Raw genomic sequence first — 22219 nt, 5'->3', positions numbered from 1 at the left:
AAGTCATACATCCTTTCTTAATTTGCTCCAAGGCTTATTGTGACCTATATTTATAGCCAGAGTGAAGAAATAATATTTAATAATCTATAATTTGAATGAACAGGTAAAGTTCATTTACCATTTGTATTATTACTCTGTAGTAGATGCTTTCTTAACTTAAATGTAGCATTTGACTTCCAGGTCTTTTTCTCATTCACGGTAGTTAAAATTCCAGCCAAATCCAGATGTATAATGTGTTTCAGGCTGATCTGTTGTACATTGCCTCCTCCTAAGATCCAGGATGAACGCACACAACCTTAACGGCCCTAAATGGCAATATGATAGCATCCCTGTTCTTGCCCAAAAGAGAAATGGACAGAAACTATCCTAGTACAATCACAAGAAATTACACAGAGTCTGGGAGAGTTCTTAAGACACTGGTAAGCAATTACCTGCAACATTAAAATGCTCCTTTAGGCTTGCGCCAACTAGCACTCCTCCAAACAGCTGATGGGCAAGTCTTGGCAGTTAGAAAGTTCCTGGAATGGTTTCCAAAAGGCTATTTGCATGCAACCACCCTCTTTAGGAGGCTAAGGAAGTCCACAAGCATATATATACAGGCTGTCCCATAACGGATGGCCTCAGCGACCAGTAACATCCCTACATACCACTGGTAGAGATACAGCCTTTGACACTATTTCCTGTCCCCCATACATAGAGAGGAAGGTGTAAAGTTGGTGGAAGATGCCATGGAGCTATGTTTCATTCCCTTTCTCTTTGCCTTCTTCAACAGGAACATATTTATTTTTGTATTTATCAAACACTTCCCCATTCTGCTGCAGGCTTTGCAACAGGACCCTAGATATGAGTCGTAACTGGCTTGAGGCATGAACCACACAACTCCTGAAATGTCACTTAAGTAAAGAGGTCACGTGCATTCAAGTGACAAATAGTTTTTTTAAAAAAAGTTTATTTTCTATTAAAAACTTCAAAACTAAGGTTATTTAAATATATAATAGAAGTATGCAAATGCTACTTGTTATGAAATAGAAAACCATACAAGCAGTACCTTTTTCATATCCCACATGGATACAGGGTTTTACTGACTCCTCTGTTTCTGTGTCCCATCCAGCTGGTTTGGAAGGCTGGACTTTCCCAGTCCGATCCAGTAACCCAAGAACATGGCGACCAATTGTCTCCTCCATGGCCACAGTCGTCTTCACAACTTCTAAAAGAATCTTCATGAGTTTCTCATTAGCCTTCTGAAAAACATGCCTGCAGGCCAGAAACTGATCAGTCCTTTGATTTTCCCCTGCTTTCAAAGTGGCTTTTACCCCTTATACATCCTTGCAACCCGGAAAAATTAACAGTTGAAGCAGTAAAATTAAGATTTCTTTTTCAAGACTAAACCCCACATCATATAATAAGTATTACCATATATAACTATTAATATCAATATATATGCAACTATACAATAAAAAACTATAGATATTAAAATATAATCATAAATATTAAAAGCACAATTGTCTTAAAAGTCATTCTTTTTACAAAATATGTAAAAAGTCAAACTATTTAGCAACATTTGTACTTTTTTCTTGATATTTTATCTACTTACACTTTTAAAAAAGAGGTCTACATTTGCCTGGTATTCATTTTAAGCTCACTCTTTTCTCAAAGTTACAATTAAAAAGATTGTTCCTCTGCACAGATCAAAAAAAGTTATGGAATAGTCAAAAAGTACTATCAAATACAAAAATTATATTCATATAAACTTATTTCACATACATACATACAATGTGTATACAAATACATGTGTATAAATGATGTATATGATTTTATGTCCGTGTAATATGAAAGACACAGTAAAATAGGCTAAGATTTGTCCCATCCTCTATGCTGTTACATTGGTAGGCTTTATAAAAAAAACCACCTTGCTTAATCTAAAGTATGTATACTTAGAAATATGGTTACCTAGAATAAAACTGCCATTATCGTCAGTCAGAATAAAGCTTATAAATACTATTAATTTAACAACAAGAACATGATTCTCAAATTTTTTTAAATAATAGTGTTTTTTAAACAGTTCTGAGCACCTTTCTTTGGAAAGAAGAGCGGAAGATATTTCATCAGGTTTTCTTCCTCCATCTTCATCCTCAAAGATCTGCTCTCTCACATCATTTTGGTTTTCAGTTTCATCCTGAGTAAGTTTTTCCAGAGGGAGAGAAGACAAAAAGAACAGAAATCCTGTCATGCCAGAATCAACATATTCTTCTTACACACAGTAGAATATGAAATTTAAAACCTAAATTAGTCGTGTTTTGTTAATAAAACTGCACCAAATTACAAATCACGAACTACTCTTCCTACATGGAAAAATTAACTAAAACATAAATAAAAACAAAACAGGAAATCCAAGACAGGACCAATTAGAAAGAACTTTGTTATGCTGATTAAGCAATCCTTGTACTTTCTGTTGGTGTTGCTATAGCAATATGAAAATGTGAGTTTACCTGAGCAAATAGCTACAGTAATAATCCCCACCCTCAAGCTATTAAACTAGCTTCTGCTTACCTGAAGTAAAAAAACTCTGTCTACCAGTATCACCTCTTGATTCTTAAATCTGCTCTGTTCAAGCAATACTCAACATCTTTTTGGAAAATATATTACATAAAAACAGTAGCAGCAAAACCAAATCTTACAGGTTTTACATGCCACAGCTGCCAAGAAAGTCAAAGTCCATATTTACCTCTGTTTGCGTGCTGCTGTTTTGTAGCTCACAAATCAGCCTCTCTTTCCGTGAAACAGAATGTTGTTTTAATGATTCCAGTTCTTCTAAAAGCATTCTCTCTCTCTCTGCAACCAGGCTGTCATTCTCCATCGAGACACGCTAAGAAAGAAGCGTTACAGAGGCACACACAACTTTTTAAGCTTCTGAGTATCAGTGAGTCCTGTCACTTCCAATTTTTTACATATTTTGCACAATGAAATTTCAGTCCACTTCCTTAAATGTTACAGAGAAATTGAAAGCTTTCTAGAATGGAATATAGCTAACAAATACTTTTGGTATCTTACACCTTCTTTAAGATTTTCATACAATTTGTATGTTCTTTCTGAAACACTGGTCACAATGGAAATTGGAAAGTTAATTTCTAAATATCACATGTTTTAGTACATGTTTTGTACAAGAAAAAAGATGAAAATAAGTTATTTTTATAAAAAGCCTACGCACACTCGCTTTTAGAAGAGCTAGAAGTGTTCATGGCTTAAACACGATGCATACGTTCCTATGCGGTTCTTATGGATAAACATCCTTGGCGTTAAAAACCGGAGAAAAGCCAGCAGCGTAAGTCCTACTTAATTTTTTTCATCAGTTTCAGGAATTTGAACCCCTGATGAAAGACGCAGTTGCAAACTGACAAAGAGGTAAAAGGAGAAAGGACGTATATATTGAAAGGAAAGATTACCAGGATAAATGATAGAAGGACACCTACAAAGCAGCAAGGAGAAACAGACACCTGCGATTGCTGGGAATGACACCTAGCACACGAGTGACTGGCTCTCTAGGTTCCCCAGCTTCTTGAGCCCAAACTTAAACAGAATAGAACCAGGTTTGGATAAAGTCTGAAGGAACCTAAAGCTTCACTCCACAGTGAAATCAAAGAATTTTAGATTTCACTGATTACTCTTGCCACGTGCATTTCTGTAACGTTACACTGTTGAAATTAAATCAGAGCAAGACAAATTCTTCTGGATTCTGTTTACTTCATCTTTCAAGGGAAAGAATCCTTGAAGACAAGTCTATAAATTACATTATTTTTGAAGACTTAATTATTAAGATAAATTAATGAGTTTCATTAGCATCTATACTATAGGCTTTGAAGAGATGCAGAGTGATGGCAAGATAAGTTTAAAAAGGCAAAGAAACAGTCATGTTTCCCACCAAACCCCATAGACTTTGTTTCATTTTAACAGTCAGTAAGGACTTAATCTCCCATGATTTAAAAAAAAAAAAAAAAAAAAAAATGGCCAAAGCTCAATACTGTTTGAGTTCGGACCTCAAGGGGGGATGAAGATAAATGTATATAGTATTCCATATAAATTAAGAATAAATTCTATAAGAATTAATTAAGAATAAATTCTATAGTATTTCTAGCCATGGCTGGTGGCTTCATTGATGTAAATGGATGCCAGCCTGCATCCTGCAGAGGGCCATGGATCTGGAAGGTGGTATGGTTTGCAATGCATCTGCACTCACTCTGCTGGCTGTTGTGCAGCACTGCAGGCTTTCTCAAGGTTTACAGAAGTCTAAATTGATACGTCACTGACCGAGCTTTGATTAAAGAAATACGCGTTTTATACATATATGTGTGTTTGTATATACACACACACAAATAGGTAAGTGTGTGTGTGCGCATGTGTGTGTATACATGCATATAGTAAATAAGTGCGTGTCTCTCAATATATATAGAGATACAAGAATAAATAAACATAAATCTGCCTGGTGATGTCCCATTGTTTACCCATGTTAACTCATTGAGTAAAAACCCATATTACCTCAGCTAATTGCACTTTAAGACTCTCAAGCTCTGCTAAGAGTTGCTCTTGATTTTCTTTTTGCCGTTCCATTTGCTGCATGTGCCCTTGTCTCAATAATTCCGTTGCCTGCTGGTGTTCCTGATATTGCCGTACTAGCTCCTGTCGCATGTCTTCCAAACGTTCCTCATATAACAGCAGCTGACTTGATGTTTCTGTGTCTGATGCTGTCAGCTCACTGTAGCGCTGAAACATTGGAACTATTTTAGCATTTTATGTTCAAGGACAGTTTCTAGTAAATACTTAAATAAATTTTAGGAAATACTTTCACAATTAAAGCAGCTATCACGAAAGCATTATCTTGTTGCCTGCTTCTTGGAAGGTCCAGCCTTAGAATTACTCTCCATTCAGAAGACAAGTTTTTTAATGGTGAACAGTGCTAACTTATGTTTTTTAGCTGGCAGGGGTCTCAACAGAAAATGCAGTGGCAGACATACATGTGTGTGAACAACATCAGAAGTTTGAGAGGGCAGTATCATACAAAATAAGAATATTAGTTTATTCACTATCAAGATAATGCAAGATTAGAATATTTAACTGTTACACAAACTTGAAAGTTATTTTTGTTTCAACTAGTGCCAAATTTAATTAAAAAAATAAACAGGATGAAACTATGGAGTCAAAATTTATGACTGTTTTTAACCATATTTATTCCACACCTTAATTCCCATGCTGTGTTTGTGAAATGCTAAATATATACTTCACTTGTTACAATAAAGGGTATCAGCTGATATCCCTTATCACAAGGGACTCAAACTCTTTAAACACTATTTTTAATCTGTTCCTTGTATAAAGACTAGAATATAACCTAGCTTACAAAAGTCTTTATACAATTTATTGCCTGCAATACCATTTTATCCGTGAAATGGAATAATCTATTTTCATGTAACCGGTGTCATATTCCTTTCCTTACCTACAGTCAGGTAGAACATAGGGAAGAAGGATAGATAATTTAGGTCTAAAGTTGTCACCCCTTTGAAAGGGAAATGTTTAATTGGAATTTTCATCTTAATTTCTTTGTTTTTTTCATTTCTCATTAAAATGAACTGTAAATCCATTGGAAAGATTATTCAGATATGGTTTTATACACTGCCAATTTTTTTTTTTTATTTTTTTTTTTTTTTTTTTTACACACTTACCGGTGTTTCTTCTGCTGTAAGCCCTTTGACATGGGAAGAAAGTTCTTCAGAAATCACTGATTCATGTGTGGTCTGTGCTAATACACTATCAGGCTTGCTATTAGAATGAAGCTGTTCTCCAAGTGAGTTGATCTGATCAGACTCTTCACTGAGTTCCTTGCAAAGTGATTTCAATTCTTCTTCATGCTTACTGCCTTTTTCTGTTGCTTTTCTAAGAGGGCCATCAACCTCTTCTTCACCACATTGCTTTTCAATTTCAAAGTGCATTCTCTGTTGATGTACGATCTGTGTTTGTGCTACTTCTTCCTTCTGCCTAGCAATTCTTGACAATTCAGTCTGTTTGGCAAATGCTACGCTCATTGACACAATTACCTGAAAAACAAGAAAAATCCATATTAGTTTACACTTCACAGCATTTCCTGTTGCTAAAGAAATCTCATTGCTGATCATCAATAATATAAATAAATTACTAAAAGTTCTGAACTGTGATTTTTTTATTATTATTTTTTTACAGAGGAAAATAGAAAGGTAAAAGAACATAGACATCCTGCCAATCTCATCAACAGTCACATCTTAAATACAGACATACTGTATTTAAGGTAGCTTAACTATGATGCTATTGTTTTAATTAAAATATATATTTAGTAAAGAATTACCTAGTTATTTTTAAAAAAGATTCTATAAGCTGACTTTAAAAAAGTCCTGCCATATTGACATAAAGGCAGCTGTGCTAAGCTTCCTCTAACCAAGCATCCTTTGTAAACGTTTCACTGACATGGAATTTTGGGCTGTATAAAGACAGCAGTGCCATGTGCTTAATACTCAGCACAGGTATTTTACTTAACCAGAACAAATACAGGCATTTATAGCATAAGCTACAAAAAGCATGAAAAAACAGTATGATAAATACAGAAATGTTACACTTGAAAAGAAAACACCTAGCTAGCCAACCGTGTACTTTGCTTTCCCATAAAGAAGGGTTTTCTTGGCAGCAGCAGAGAGAAACAGAACTTTTACTCCAGAAACATGGATTACTGAAAGGAACGTCATCATCCTGTGCTGGCTACAACATTCTTCTTAACTCTGACTGTAAACCTTTTTAAGAAGTATTCCTTTTTTTTTTTAAATTCTTTTAAGTTTTTAATTTCTGTTAATTAATTTTTTATTTATGCCATGATATAATGAAAGCAGAGATAATTTTTCATTCTGCAAAGAAGCGAAAAATTTGCTGGAATTCAAAAAGTAAGCAAATCCACAAAGAATTTAATATACTTTACCTATAAAATTTTAATTTTACTTCTCATGTTTTAGAGAAAGTCACCAGATCCAAATAAAACTATGCATTTTACACAGTGTATTAAAATGCACAATAAATATGATCAGAAAATAGTGTGAAACAGATAAGTGCAAAATCTTTTGAACTGACCAGCTGTTAAACCTAAAGTGGCAAGAAATCCACTCTCTAAGTCTACGGATTTTCTAAATAAATTCTTGTGTCAAATATGGTTGCAAGTTATCAATTTTCTTTGAAGTTTTTAAGCAAAACACCCTTTCCCCCCCCTTCATGAACACGTTATGTTAGGAATAGGAGAGACAACTAAAAAAACCCAAAACATTTCAGATTTTTTTTCTTTTAAGACTTTCCCCTTTCAGAACCAGAATGAAACAATTGCTTGTAAATAAATCAAATAAAACTTAGCATACGCCATTGCAACTGTCTGAATTGTCAAAAAAGGCAAATGAAAGTGACAGTATTTTTAAAACATATTTTGAAGTAACAAAATAAAAATAATACCTTTGCTATTTCTTCTTCTAATCTTTCTTGGTACTGTTTTTCTAGCATTTGAACAACATCCAGATCATTCTGCATTTCAATTTCACCAGCAACCTGTAAGAAAACCATGAAATCTCAGATCATACATTTGTGGTTTTATTTCATTAATTTAAAAAGTTTCAATCTGACTGAGATTTTTTTTTCCTCGATTAGGTTACCTTCATTTCATGCAAACCACATAATTTTGTACGACAACATAAAAGAACTGGGTAAAGCACTTTGCCTTGTTTCCACTTCAAAATTAATTTTAAAAGTTGAATTTGCAACAGCTGTTCTTCCAGCACTACTTGAATTGTCAAATGCAGAGAAAAGAGATAAGAAAGCACAATCACAGTACAAAACAGCATCGCTATTTTTCAAAACGCAAAATTATTAAGCCAGGTTTCCAGGAGGAGGAGGAGAGGAATGTATGGAGTCTTTTCCATTTGCATTTAATTTCTAAGATCTTTGGGGTTACATTTTCAAAATTTCTTCTAAACGGTGCTGTCTATACTTAAAAAGTACTAGGATTTCATGTAAATTGCTCTTCTCCCATAACTAGTGTTTAAAGAAAAGTCACAATATTTTAAAGACTCCTGAAGAAATCCCAGAATTTGAACCCTAATTTTTTTTTCACCTTAGTAAGAAGCACCCTAAACCAAATGTCTTGTTTCAAAGAAAAAATTAAAAAAAACCAAACCAAAACAAAAAAAGCCACCAAACCACAACCTATAAGCAAGCTTTATTGGTCATGATTTCCAGAAATGTTTTTCAGCAAAATTAAAATATTTTTCCTCTAACATGGACCGTCTAATAGTATAACATAGTATTAACATGATAATTACTTTACTACTACCAAATACTAGTCCATATTTCAATTTAATCTTAGAACCTAAAGCATCTGAATTGTATTGACCACATGTATATTCTCTGTCAACTGAGTTACATACCTCCAGTGCTTCATCTGTTCTTTGCTGATGAAGATTTTCACTGCACTTCACTTCCCTGAAGACTTCTTTTAGCTTTATTTGTGAATCTCTGGATACACTAAAAAAGAAAGAAGAGGGGGAAAATTAAAAAAAATGTCCAATATTTCAATATATCTTATTTTTCCTCTATTCAAATATGCATTATATGGATATATACAGACAAGATATATTTAAAGACCAGTAACTGCAAATATTTTCTTCAGAACGCACATCTTTCCATGCCATGTTTCTTTTCTGATGTTGCAATAGGATATACAATCAGATGAAAACGTCCCCCCAGAATTCCTAAGCTTGGCCACAGCCATACTCCTACTTAGATGTTAGTTTAAAAGACGCAGCAACAAACCAGGTATGGAGACTGAGTATGCAACAGATCATTCAAAAGGTTACTGACTACGCCATTAAAAGACACTTATCTTCAAGCTTGAGATGTAATGATACAGATCTCCGTACTAGGTTATTAGAAACCAATTTATGTACTGATCTATGATCAGTTTAAATATATCAGTTAAATATATCAGTTTAAATAAAACTCCAGTTTCATTTTAATGTTTAAAACCTGAACTTCAGGAATGAAAGCTAAGAGAATGCAAATCTTCATAGGAAATTTTTTCCTCTACTTTGTTAGCTTATAAATACCAATAATAGCTCTAAATGCTCATTAAAACAGACGTAAAATGAGTTTTGAGTATTTTAGGTGAATAGTTATCATGGATGAAATCAGAACACTAACTACTCATTTAAAAAATAATTTAGAAATCATATATGAATATATATAACTTGTCCTGGCCAACACACATATAGCATATAGCAGTATACAGTTTCACAAAATTCATTTTGAAAATGCTTGTGACTTGTATTTTTTTTTAAAGGATTAAAAAGTAATTGATTAAGAAGCCATACAGTCCCTTAAAATCGAGCTCAGGCTAATAAATGTGTCTAAAACTACAATGTCAGTCTTACAGGTGCAAAAACATTTTCAGAATTTGGACCTCTTCTCACCTTAAAACAAGTATATACAAGTATTAATTCATATGAGTAAAAAAAATCGGTTATTTTATTTGCCACTTGCAAGACTAGAAAAATATTTGAAGGAATGAACGGAAAACTGTTTAAAAGTCAGAAAAACACAGATGGCGAAGAAAAGGCTGTGATCAAACAATAAGGGAAAACCAGCTCTTTGGGTTCTGATTAGTCATGGTTGAAGGAAAACACTTTTATCTTCATTTCTCTTAACATCTAAGGATTAATCCTACACAGTCCTTTTGCTTTTTAAGAGTACTGTGGTAAGTATATAAAATATTTAACAATTTCTAGAAACATCTAGACAGCTTTCCCCGCTTCTTAGTAGCATCTCCTATTGCCACTGTGTCTACCCATTTCCCTTTTACAGTTGGGCACTGGTCTGACTAACAAACCCTCAGAGTTCTCTCTCACACAAGGGAGATTCAGATAAAATAAAAATGCAGAGAAACCAACTGATTTGTAGTACAGTAAATGAAACAAAAGGAAGGAATACAAGGGTCAAAAAGAGAAAACAGGAAACCAGAGACGACCCTGAATACAGCACAATTAAAAGCATCCACCACTCCTTGAACACATCCAAGGAGACAGTGAAAGAATCAGGGAACAGAAGCAGGCTCCGCAATTGTCATGATTCCCCCAAGACACTTGCACCTCTTCCAGGTTTGGATGGCCACAATGGTCAGGGCCAGGAGGAGGCTGATGAGTATGTCCCATGGCTTGGAGACAGCCAGAATGTGTTAAGTGGACCTCAATTCTGCCCCAAACCTTATTGCTACATATCATTCTAGAAAATCATCAATTTCATGCAACTATGCTACATGAGATGTCTTTAGATGTAAAGCACATTGCCTGGAGTTTCGAGAGTTAAGAGGTGCCTGTTGACTTTGAAGTTTTGAAATTACTGCTAAAAAGCTCATACATATGAAATGACAGTTATGCATTATTCCAATTCTCAAATCTTCCTCTATTAACTACAAAAATGTAATAAATTCTAGGTGCTGCACTACTTAGTTTGCAATGTTGATGTCATTTCTTCACAACACTCAACTCTTGAAGGAACGAAACAACATAAGGGTAACGTGTTCATAAAGAATTTCTCAAATTTTTAAGTAAAACACGTAGCTTTACATGAATGGTTATTTGAAACACTTCTTTTTGTACAAAAGTGCAAAGTTATAAGCATTAAAGAATGGATTAATACCTCATGTGATCAGAGGCTACCCCAGCACTCTGAAGCTTATCCTGCAGGTGGACAATCTCTGTAGTGTACCTCTCTTCGCTTTCTTTCAGTTGCTGCTGGAAATAGGACCTGAGGTGTTCCAGTTCTTGAGCATGCCTTTCTTCAAGTTGTGTTTTAAGGTTCCCTATCTCCTTCAAACAGTATTCTTGAATCTTAGGATCTATATGTAGGGTATTGGAAGGGCGAGGAGGGGGGAATAAATTACATTAGTATAAATTAACTCTCTCACAAGTTATTAGCAGTGATGGACTGAATAATTGCTGTAGTTAAAAATTTCTTCTGATATCATATCAATTACTTTTCCATAATAAATAATTATAACTTAATCTTCCATTTTGCAAAACTAGATTTGATATGGGTAACGGAACTTTAACTGTGGAAAACTGAAAAAGACTAAACCAAAATTTTCACAGAATATAATTCCAAAATATTTCAGAGATTTAAGAAAATCAAGAGTATCATACTGCAAAATCTGCAAAAATCTCTTACATGCTTCAAGTTGCAGTAAGCTATGAAACAACTAAAAACTGAAGTCATTGCCTGGTCTCTCTCTCTTAATATACATACAGTAAAACCAGCACATGCATCTTTTTTACCCATTAGACCCTGTGAAGGGTTCTGGAAACATTCCTTTCTTGTTTCCAAATGGCTAGGTTCCTCTTCTTTCCTCTTTTCTAAAGAAGACAGCCATGGTTCTTTGACCTAAAAATAATCCAGTAAATACAAATAACAAGTTTGCCTAGCAATAACACAAAAATATTAACTGTAACTATAAACATGTAAGAAAGATTGGTGGCCAATGTATAAGACAGTGTAACCAGTGTAACAGTGTGTTTCATTTTACAGCCTGAATGACCAAGTATACATTAATAGCTAGTTGATCAGCCTGTCCGGGATGTCCACCGTAAATCTCAAACTCATCTCTCTGGATATGAACTGCTAAATCATAATTCCTCTAACTCCAGGAGCCCTATACTTCCTCTCCAAGAAAGAAAGGAAAACACTAATACTCTCCTCAGGCCCAAGATGCAGTTTTCACATACAAATATTTTTTTGTACATGTGTATCCATCAATACACGTGACCTGCAACCGTTTCTAAACACAATCGGTTAGTGTACTCTATTTAATACATGGAAGTACCTAACTCCAAATTTACTGATAAAATTTGTCTTTAGGATCCCAGGCACCTGAGATGAAGGTAGAAGTTTGGAGCAAGGAAGACAACCGTGGTGGAGGAGGATCAGGTCAGGGAACAAACTGGACATGAAAAATTTGGTGTGGGCTGATGGGATACACCAAGGAGTGCTGCAGGAGCTGGTCTATGTTATTGCAAGGCCATTCTCAATTATCTTTCAAGGGTCACAGTGATTGAGGGAGGTTTCTGAGGACTAGATAAAAGCACTCCTATCTTCAAGAAAAGAAAGAAGGAAGGTTTGAGGAACTACAGGCAAGTCAACCTCATTTTGATCTCTGGGAAGGTGATGTAGCAAATAATGCTGGAAATCATTCGCAAACACATGAATCCGAGAAGATACTCCACTTGGGAGTAGTCAGCATGGATTTATGAAGAGGAAATCATACCTGACCAACCTTTTGACACCACCTCCCATTCCATGCCCACAGACAAACTGATGAAGAATGGGTATGGTGAGATCAATGCAAAACTGGCTGAACTGCTGGGCTCAAAAGGTTGTGATCAGTGGCACAAAGTCCAGTTGGAAGCCAATAACTACTGGTGTACCTAATGGGTCATACCAGAGCCAATACTGGCTTTTCATTAATGTCCTGGATGATGGGACAAGAGTGCGCCCTCAGCAGGTGTGCAGACTCTACAGAAGTGGGAGGAGTGGTTGTTGCACCAGATGGTTGTGCTGCAAATGCCAAGTCCTGCAACCTAGAGAGGAACAGCCCTGTGCACCAGTACATGCAGAGGACTGACCAGCTGGAAAGCAGCTTTGCAGAAAGGGACCTGGAGGCCTTGGTGAAGGCACCTGCAGGCACCAAGCTGAACAGGAACCAGCAACATGCTACTATGACAAAAGTCTAACAGCCTCTTGGGCTGCATTAGGAAGAGTGTTTGCCGTCAGGTTGAGGGAGGTGATCCTTCCTCTCTAGTCAGCACTGGTAAGACACATCCAGTGTTGGGTCCAGTGCTGCACTCCAAGTGCAAGAGAGAAATTGATATACTGGCATGAGTCCAGCCGAAAGGTTCTCAAAGGAGATGGGGGGCTTGGAGCATTTGGCTTACAAGGACAGGCTAAGAGAGGTGGGAATGTGTAATCTGAAGAAGACAGGGGTGCCCACCAGGCTTGTGGGGTTTCCATCCTTGGAGATTCAAAATTCAGCTGGACACAGTCCTGGGCAACCTCCTCTAGCTGACCCTGCTTTGTGCAAGGGGTTGGATTAGATGAACTCTAGAGATGCCTTCTAATCTCAGCCATCCCACGATTCTGTGACATGGGTAGCAGCTTTCTCATTTTATTAAATCATCACCTTGCTCTGCTATTCAAGCAGGATACACAAACACAATTTCAAACACATTCTTTGCTTATCCAGAGGGAATTCGTGCAACAGAGAAAATTCAAATGCTCATATACTCATATGCTATAAAAAGTTTACCTGTTTACAATCCTTCATTAGCTGTGTTTGAAGTGTTTTCAGCCTACTGTATTCTTCCATTATCTTGTGTAGAAGCGCATCCATACGTTCTTGCACAGCTAAATTACACAGATAACCAGGGACTTAAAAAAAAAAAGAAATCAAACATTTTACCAGAAATTTTAGAACAGTGAATTGTTCACAAGTTCTCCACTGAAGAATTATCTGATAAATATTACATAATTATTGAAGCAAGTGAGGTCCCTTCCAAATTTTGCACGCATATATATATTTTTTTGGTCAAGCTGCTAGCTTCTTCTACAAAAGGAGGAGGGAAAAAACCAAACCAAACCAAAACACTTTTTTCACCAATTTCCACCATAATGAAGACAGCACAAGCAAATACTCATAATAAAAAATAAAGTGGTTCAGAACAGGGAGAAAATCTCTAAAGCAGCTATTTAGGCAGATTAATTAGCACCTGAACAAGAAATTGCACAATTGCTAGTCTGAAATACTTGAAATCAGTGGGGTTTTTTTAACCAGCATGATCGTACAATGTCATTACCTTGAGCTTGACTTCTGTGTATTGGTAATTCTACATTCAGTTTTTCTTGCACAGCAGCAGGTCTACGGAACATATCCTGTTCCATATCATCAGCTTCTACAGCAGCTGAAGAATGTTCATTCTGATTGTCACACAAAACCTGCAAAACAAATGAAACAAAGGAAAAAAGCGAATAATTTTTTATTAATTTATCAATTACAATTCACAAAGAAAACAAGAAAAACAGTGGCAGGAAAGTAATATTTTGTGAGTATTATCTTCTGTGGAAATGATGGCATAGATGTTCTGTTGAGTCATAAGAACCTAGACGGTCTTTAAGACTTCTGGTAAAAGAAACAGGTATAGAAAGACTTCCAGATAAAACAATGGCCTGCGCAGAGCACACAGGGCGATTCTTTAAATAAAGACTTTAGACTCCATATATTGACACCAAATTTAACTTACGAAAGTAAAATTACAGTATCTGCAAAAGCTCAACATGGAAACATAGAGACAGGCAGTATTCTATGCCAAAGACTCTCATTCAGCTGCTACTTTCTGTGAGCTGTCATGGAGTTCTGCTTAACCTCTCCTATGTTGGCTCTCAAGTATAAAAGTTCTACTATCCACTTTCCCAAAAAGGTATTGAAAAAAGTCCAGCAAAGACGGAAAAAAACCCACCAAAACACCAAACCCAACCATTTGAAGTATTTAAGATTGGAAAACCATGACTTATAATGACTGATGAAAGTAGCTTAACTTATTCAGAAATACATTTAATAAGTAACTTGATTGCTGGTCAAGAAGTACCTGTAAGGACCATTGATTAGAATCATAGAATCATAGAATCTTCATGGTTGGAAAGGACCTTTGAGATTATCGAGTCCAATCATACACACACACAAAAAAAAACAAACAAAAAAAACCCCAAAACAAACAAACAAAAAAACCACCACAAACAGACAACCTACAATCTCTGCCACTAGAGCATGCCCTGAAGTGCCACATCTAGACGTTTCTTAAATACCTCTAGGGATGGTGACTCAACCACCTCCCTGGGCAGGCTGTTCCAGGGCCTGACCACTCTTTCAGTAAAGTAATTCCTCTGAATATCTAATCTAAACCTCCCCTGCCGCAACTTCAGACCATTTCCTCTGGTCCTGTCATTATTCACCTGGGAGAAGAGGCCAACACCCACCTCTCTCCAACCTCCTTTCAGGTAGTTGTAGAGGGCAATGAGGTCTCCCCTCAGCCTCCTCTTCTCCAAACTAAACATGCCCGGTTCCCTTAGCCTCTCCTCATATGACCTGGTCTCCAGACCCCTCACCAGCCTGGTAGCTCTCCTCTGGACACGCTCCAGCACTTCAATGTCCCTCTTGTACAGAGGGGCCCAGAACTGAACACAGCACTCGAGGTGAGGCCTCACCAGTGCCGAGCACAGAGGCACGATCACTTCCCTGCTCCTGCTGGCCACGCTATTCCTGATACAAGCCAGAATGCTGTTGGCCCTCTTGGCCACCTGGGCACACTGCTGGCTCATGTTAAGCTGGCCGTCCACCAGCACCCCCAGGTCCTTTTCTGCCGGGCAGCTTTCCAGCCACTCTTCCCCAAGCCTGTAGCGCTGCTTGGGGTTGTTGTGACCGAAATGCAGGTCCTGGTGCTTGGCCTTATTAAACCTCATACAATTAGCCTTGGCCCATCGATCCAGCCTGTCCAGGTCCCTCTGTAGAGCCTTCCTACACTTAAGCAGATCAACACGCCCACCTCATTTGGTGTCGTCTGCAAACTTACTGAGGGTGCACTCAATCCCCTCATACAGATCATTGATAAAGATATTAAACAAAACTGGCGACCAGCCACCAAGAGGATTTCACACCATTAATCACAACTCTTTGGGCACGGCCATTACCAGTAGTCTACAAAAAAAGATATGGGAAAATAATATTATTGGTGGCAGATACCAGAATACAGTCTAAAAATAAGCTTGAATTTTTTACTATCATGTTCAGTTACTAAAATTTAGTAAAAAAATTTAGACAATAATTGTCTAAACAATTGTCAAAACCAACAATTTTGGTAGATTCTTAGGCACTTTTAAGTCTTTGAAAGATATGCTGTAGCTAAGAAAGAAATTACTATCTTATTGCAGATATACGAGAGTGATTTCCTTCATGTCAATATGTGTATGACATCAGACCACTGCTAAATCAACAACTTAAAGCCAGAGACATACAGAAAGGAAAAAAAATACTTCCAAATCTTCCATAAGTAGATAGTATACTGTAAGTAAGACAAACATTACATAGAAGAACAAAACTAGGTATAAGACCACAGAATTGTATGGACAAAGACACAAAAGAGTTCAGGAAAAAAAATACAAAATCCCTTGCAATGTTATTTTTGAAGATCAGGTTTAGCAGTCTCTATTTTGAGACCAATGCAAAGAGAAAAGCTACAAATAAAATCTGTTAAAAATTAGGTAGAAAAATATGATGACTCACTGTACACATAATTTTTCATTTTCAAAATTTCCATTTTAAAAAAGACTCTTTTTTAAGTCTTACCTGAGCAAGCCTAGAACATTCTTCAGTTACAGCTTCATTCAGCTTTTCTATAAGTCTTTGTGTAGATTTGACTTCATCATCTATGAATATAAATCATTCGTATTATTTTTAAAACACTAGATGCACAACATTTCAAAAGCCTAATTTCCTGCCTCGGTGAGACTGCCTCTTTAGTTCTTAAAAAGGCATAGGTTTTTGTCCCCCTCTTTCTTGTTCCATCACATAGACAGATTCAATTATTATGGCAGAACTGCCCATTCAAGCGGAGTAAGTGATAAGAAACGGCTTTGTGTGTTAGTGAGATCTGGCAGGATTGAACTTTACAGAAACATACTGGAGAGCAAAGAACTTATGCCAAAAAATTACAGAAGGGCAAATCATGAGATGACAGAAAAAGTAAGGAGAGAAAACCAGCATGGTAACACAAAAGCTCACTGAGGCAAAAAGCAGCAAAGAAGTAGTAGCAAAGAAACTTACTTACTTGTGGGCAGGGAGCCAACGCAGGAATTCAAAGAACAGAGAATGAAACAAGCCCCAAAACATTTTGCTGATGCATTTGCTTATTATTTCAGTAAGGAATACAACCTTATAGGTGAATCTATTATATAGTTCTTTACAATTAACTGATCTAATACACATAGCAAAACCTGAGTTTTAATACTTCCTATTCCTTCCCTTTTTTATATTATTACTACCTTTTCTGTGGTTTTTTAAGTACCCTGAGCATTAGACTATTTGTAATGGGTACATAATTTGGTACAAAACCACTTCGAAATGCTCTATAAAAACAATTTATTGGACAGCTACATGCACAAACTCTTGTGCTTATTTTCTTTTAAAGACACTGTTTTTCACATCAAGAGCTTCACTCCCATAATTCTGGTCAAGTTACCTGCTTGCTGAATTTTCAAGGTCTGGAGCTCCAGCTGATGCATTTTTTTAAGATCATTCATCTCTTGTAGATGGCTACGTACAAGCTCCTCTTTAAGACTGCAAAGTTCGCTTTCTTTTTCTGCTTTCAGGTACTCACGAACCTGGTCTACGTGAGCTGAATAAACCAGGGATAGGCAAATGCGCTGCGCTTCCATCTGTAGCTGTAAATCAGTCTTTGAATAAAAAGACACATTTTACAAGGAGTGAGAAACAAGCAAACAAAGCAGTCCATCTTTGCGAATTTCTGAAATTAATAATGTGTTGAATGGAATGCTGCATATATGGTATGCATTAGGTAAATTTAAACATACACAGTTTGGAAAACTAAATTGTAAAAAAAAAATAGTATGATGCTTCTTAAACTAAAAATCAAATTAAAATCAACAAAACTCAATAAGCTTCAATTCCTATTTTGGAGCAATAAAAACCCAATGAATTTTACCCTGATGAAGTGAGAGCAATATCACTACCAACAGAGTAAGTTAAGAAAGTTCACTTCAAATACAGAAAAAAGACTGTATTATTAGCAGACCTTAAAAACATTCATTTCCAAGGGCTGTAGTTCTAGTCTGCTCTTTTGGGGATGTTACTGCTAAAGCAAAACATGCTTAGGATATGTCAATAATGAGCTATTTGGAGTCCAAGTTTGAAAAGGTTTTTAGACCTCTGGATCATAACAATTTTTCAGTTCTATGTCCAGAAACTGCAAGACCCTTAACACATCCTCATTAAAAAAATAAAATACATTGTACAGCTGTATCGCTTTTCTATATCTCACGACTGTTTCCAATGTGGCTTTGCTTGTGATTTTATTTCTTAGGACATGAATGAACTACAACACAACATAAAACTAGGCAGTGGTGGTATTAGTTCACTGTTTGGGTTTTTTTCATGTTCTAAAAATCCACCTATCTAAAAAAATCATAGAAGACTGGTTAACATCTATTTCTACAGAAAACTTCTTGCAGATCCCTCTTGCAGCATGCTGTTCAACTTCATCACTGCATATAAATTTGAAGCCAGCACCACTTATGATTCCAGCACCTAATTAAATACTGGTAATTCAATATTCTAGCTAGTTTCTTGGCAAATAACAGTAATTTCCATAATACCTGCAATTCATTTACAATATCAAAAAAATACAAGCAAAATTTCTCCAGCAAAACACAGAGATTGGTTAGAATCACACAATATGCATAACTTCTGTACATTCACACCTTTCTCTTCTCATGCTCACATCCAGATACATTTCTTAAGAAGTCATAACCCCATATACACAAAAATTTTGATAATGGAAGATTAGTATTTCACAAGTTTGATAAAAGACAACTGAAGAAGTCAAGTGTCTCAGTATCTCTTTATATTGTTTGAATAAGCACTTGGAGAACTGAAAAACTAATCATAGATTAAAAAATTATGTCCTGAGTAAGTTTTCACCTCAAATAAGTAAGTTAAATGCCATATAAGAGTGTGAAGTGCTATAGATGTCTTCTCCTTACCTTTTGTTGTTGTTGCTGATTTAATTAAATTTAAGGGAAGAGTATTTCTTTCACTGAAAAAATAGCATCCTCACACACATTGACTCTGGTTATCATTCTGGTCATTCACGTAACCACTTTCAACCACCAGCCACACTGCTACACACTCATGACCATGCACCTGGACTTCAAAGCAGCTAATAGGAAAAATATGCTGCAAGTTTCCAAGTTCAAGCTCCTACAAATTTGCACAGGTAAATTATTTTCTATACTGCTCTATGTAACGTACCTGTTCTGATTTTAAGGCATCCACTTGCTGCTGAAGGTTATTATTTTCACTCTGTGTAATGGCTACTAACGATGTTTCATCTGTCAGCCTGTCTGTCATCCCATGCAAATGTTCTACATGAGACTGCTGTTCTGGTTTCAACATTTGTTGAACTTCCTCTCTTTTTGCTACCTCATGACTTCTACTTGAACCTAGATTTCCTCTTACATTTATTCCTTCATCCACTGTATTCCTTGGACCAGGGGTTTTATTTCTACTTTCAGGTGCTGGAGCAGCAGTCTTTAGAACTTTTCCTTTAGAGCATTTTGTCTTAGGGTTATTAGTACTACTATTTCCTCTCTCAGCGTGGCTAATCATGACTTCTAGTTCTTTACATTTTGCTAGAACTTGTTCTTTCTCATCTTTTAAGGATTTAACTTTTTCATTTAAATGACAAATTTCACTATGCTTTGACTTCAACTGTTCAGAGAGTTCAGAAAGTCTCAGGGATAATTCCAGTTTCTCACGCTGGGTAACCTCAAGCTTTTCCATAAGTTCTGTCGCATCTTTCTCTACAACTTCTCCAGTCTCAAATGTGTCTGCCCTGGACACCTTGATTTCTTTACTCCCTTCAAAACCAGAAGTTTTAGTTTTAAATAAAACTGGTCTATTGCTTTGCAAGTGGTGAAGTTTTTCACTCAAAACTTGGAGTTTGCTTTTATATTCAGCTTCCTGTTTATTCTTGTTCTCTTCTAACTCAGTTTTTGCCTTCAGAAGACTTGCACATTCTTTCTGCAGCTCTTTATAATTAGCTTCAAGCTTTTTCTCGGTGAATTCAAAGGCACTCTTCTGCCTTTCAGTATCCTCTTGGAGTTGACTGTTCTGGTTTTTAAGTTGCTCATTTTCAGTAATCAGCTTTTCTATTCTTTTTTGCAAGTCCAAAATTTCTGACTTAGAGCTAACACTGTTGTTCAAAATGACACTTTCTTCAGAGCTTACTAACACACCTTTTAATTTCTCTTCCAGAGTTTTGTTTTCCCCCTTAAGAAGGTTATTTTGTGTTTCAAGTTCTGAACATTTTTTTTGAAGGCTATCTTCTCTCTCCCTCATCTGCTCCTGCATCAGCTCAGTTTTAAGCTGCAGCTCTTGAATTTCTTGTTCAAGAGTACCTTTTTCTTTTTCCTCTTGCCTAAGCTCTTCAATCTCCTTCTGCAGTTCATGGATTTGAAGTGTCATTTCTTCAGATTTAGAATTTACAATGGACTGCTGCAAATCTTTTAGGTTTGAAATCTCTAATATTAACTGATTTTGCTTTGTGATTAAGGTGTCTTTTTCATATTGCATGGCTTCTATCTTTCGGCTCATTGCATTTTGTACCTCATCTAACTGCTGTTTATGGTGCATATTCAAGTTATCTTTAAGGCTCTCCATGTTCACCATGTGCTCTTTTTGTAAGTTTTCTTTAAGTCTGGAAAGTTCCTCTTCATGACTAAACAGAAGCTTTGTTCTCAGTCTTTCTAATTCTGCTTCTTGAGATTCTGCCATCCTGTCCAAAACTGCATCCTTCTCCCTTTCTAGCATTTCAAGTTTTATTTTGTAATTTGTGACTTCTGCCTCATGTTTTAATTCCAATTCCTTCCTAAATTCAGAGGCAGAAGCCAGCTGAGTTTTTAAATCTTCAATCACAAATTGGTATTTTTCAGCTTCATTTAATCTACATTCCATATCCACTATAGTTTGTTTGGCTCTTTGAACCTGCTCTCTTGAAAAATTCAGTTCTTGGAAAAGATCTTCAATTTTAGTTTGCTGAAGAGACTTCTCTGCTGAAATTACTTCCATCTGTTGTGAAAATTCTTGCTTTATTTTTTCCCTTTCGTTATCAGCATCTTGCAATTTCACGTTCAATTCATTAATTTTAATATTCAATAATTGCATTTGATCTTTATTAACATTCTCATTCAAACATAGACTTGAAGTTTTCTTCAATTCTACTTCTTGTTGCAAAAGACGCTGTTCTATTTCCATTGCATGTTGCTTAATTAATTCTTGCTTCATTTGTACAATCTGCTGGCCATGCATTTCATCTAATTCAGCCTGAAGTTGTGCCAGTCTCCTTTGTGTTTCTAATTCCATTCTTTGTACAATGTCAGCTTCAGACTGGCTGTCTTTATGACATCGTTTCTGCAATTCTTCCACGGTTCCCATTAATTGTTTTATTTCATCAGAACATTGTCTTTCTTTCTGTTTGTAGGTAGTAAGTTCAACTTTCATATTACTTATCTCCTGGTTCTTTAGTGAAATCTGTTCTTTCAATTCTTCAAGTAATTTACCGACATCTGATAATTTCTCCTTAAGCTGAAATGAATTTTTTTCTTCTTCTCCAAGTTTTGCTTCCAGCTCTTCAACTAATGCTTCTTTTTCTTGCAGTTTACTCAAATCTTCTCCCTCATTTTTGTGCTTTTCCTTTAAAAAAATTAGCAAAACCATGTTCTTATTTTTAGTTCATTATCTGAACATATAAGAACATTTATAGACTTGGCTATTTAAACACAATGCCTTTCTTTAGAAGGCTAGTGAACATTTATAAAAACTAAATATAAATTATCTGTTGACCTCATTTGGAGGTTATCTGTACCTTTGGAACAAGTGACAATCCCTGTCCCCCTCCCTGCATCACACACCACCCCACCCCTACCGCCCAAAAAAAATCAATTGCATTTTTTGGAAGTTGTGCTCTGATACTTCAAAAAAATGCATTTGGTGCAGTCTACTGAAAACTTTGTCTCTTGTTACATTTAATGACATTTAATTTTTTTAGGTACTTTTAAGATGTATTTTCCATGAAGGATAATTAAAAAAAAAAACGTACATGAAGAAAAGAATTCATTCTTTCCTTAAGATAGAAAAAATTGTTCTAGCAGGTTATTTTAGTATTTTTTCTCATAACAAAATAATGTCATTTAATGACGGCATTCTAATATACAGTATAGTTTCATAATTTGTCATAAGTATTTCTGCAGTTTTTTAAAACATGATACATAGTACTGACAT

The 22219-nt window shown here is 35.9% G+C and overlaps 1 protein-coding gene across 5 annotated transcripts in view; it reads right to left on the bottom strand.

Annotated features, from left to right (window-relative positions):
- The window catches only part of AKAP9 (A-kinase anchoring protein 9), a 121505-nt gene that overhangs the window by 50433 nt on the left and 48853 nt on the right, over positions 1 to 22219 (bottom strand). For all 5 annotated transcript variants that reach the window (XM_063324811.1, XM_063324812.1, XM_063324814.1 and 2 more), the window contains 14 exons: positions 19190 to 21631; positions 17382 to 17595; positions 16490 to 16569; positions 13947 to 14085; positions 13400 to 13521; positions 11376 to 11481; positions 10741 to 10939; positions 8475 to 8571; positions 7507 to 7599; positions 5712 to 6083; positions 4534 to 4758; positions 2726 to 2866; positions 2073 to 2176; positions 1049 to 1254 (listed from right to left, as the gene is read on the bottom strand). In XM_063324811.1, the coding sequence (XP_063180881.1) occupies positions 1049 to 1254; positions 2073 to 2176; positions 2726 to 2866; positions 4534 to 4758; positions 5712 to 6083; positions 7507 to 7599; positions 8475 to 8571; positions 10741 to 10939; positions 11376 to 11481; positions 13400 to 13521; positions 13947 to 14085; positions 16490 to 16569; positions 17382 to 17595; positions 19190 to 21631 (4540 nt within the window). The remainder of the gene's footprint in view (positions 1 to 1048; positions 1255 to 2072; positions 2177 to 2725; positions 2867 to 4533; positions 4759 to 5711; positions 6084 to 7506; positions 7600 to 8474; positions 8572 to 10740; positions 10940 to 11375; positions 11482 to 13399; positions 13522 to 13946; positions 14086 to 16489; positions 16570 to 17381; positions 17596 to 19189; positions 21632 to 22219) is intronic.

This window comes from Chroicocephalus ridibundus, chromosome 2 (genome assembly GCF_963924245.1).
Source record: "Chroicocephalus ridibundus chromosome 2, bChrRid1.1, whole genome shotgun sequence".
NCBI classification, from domain to species: Eukaryota; Metazoa; Chordata; class Aves; order Charadriiformes; family Laridae; genus Chroicocephalus; species Chroicocephalus ridibundus.
Note: the sequence above shows the minus strand (reverse complement) of the source record. Positions and strands in the feature narration are given on the sequence as shown.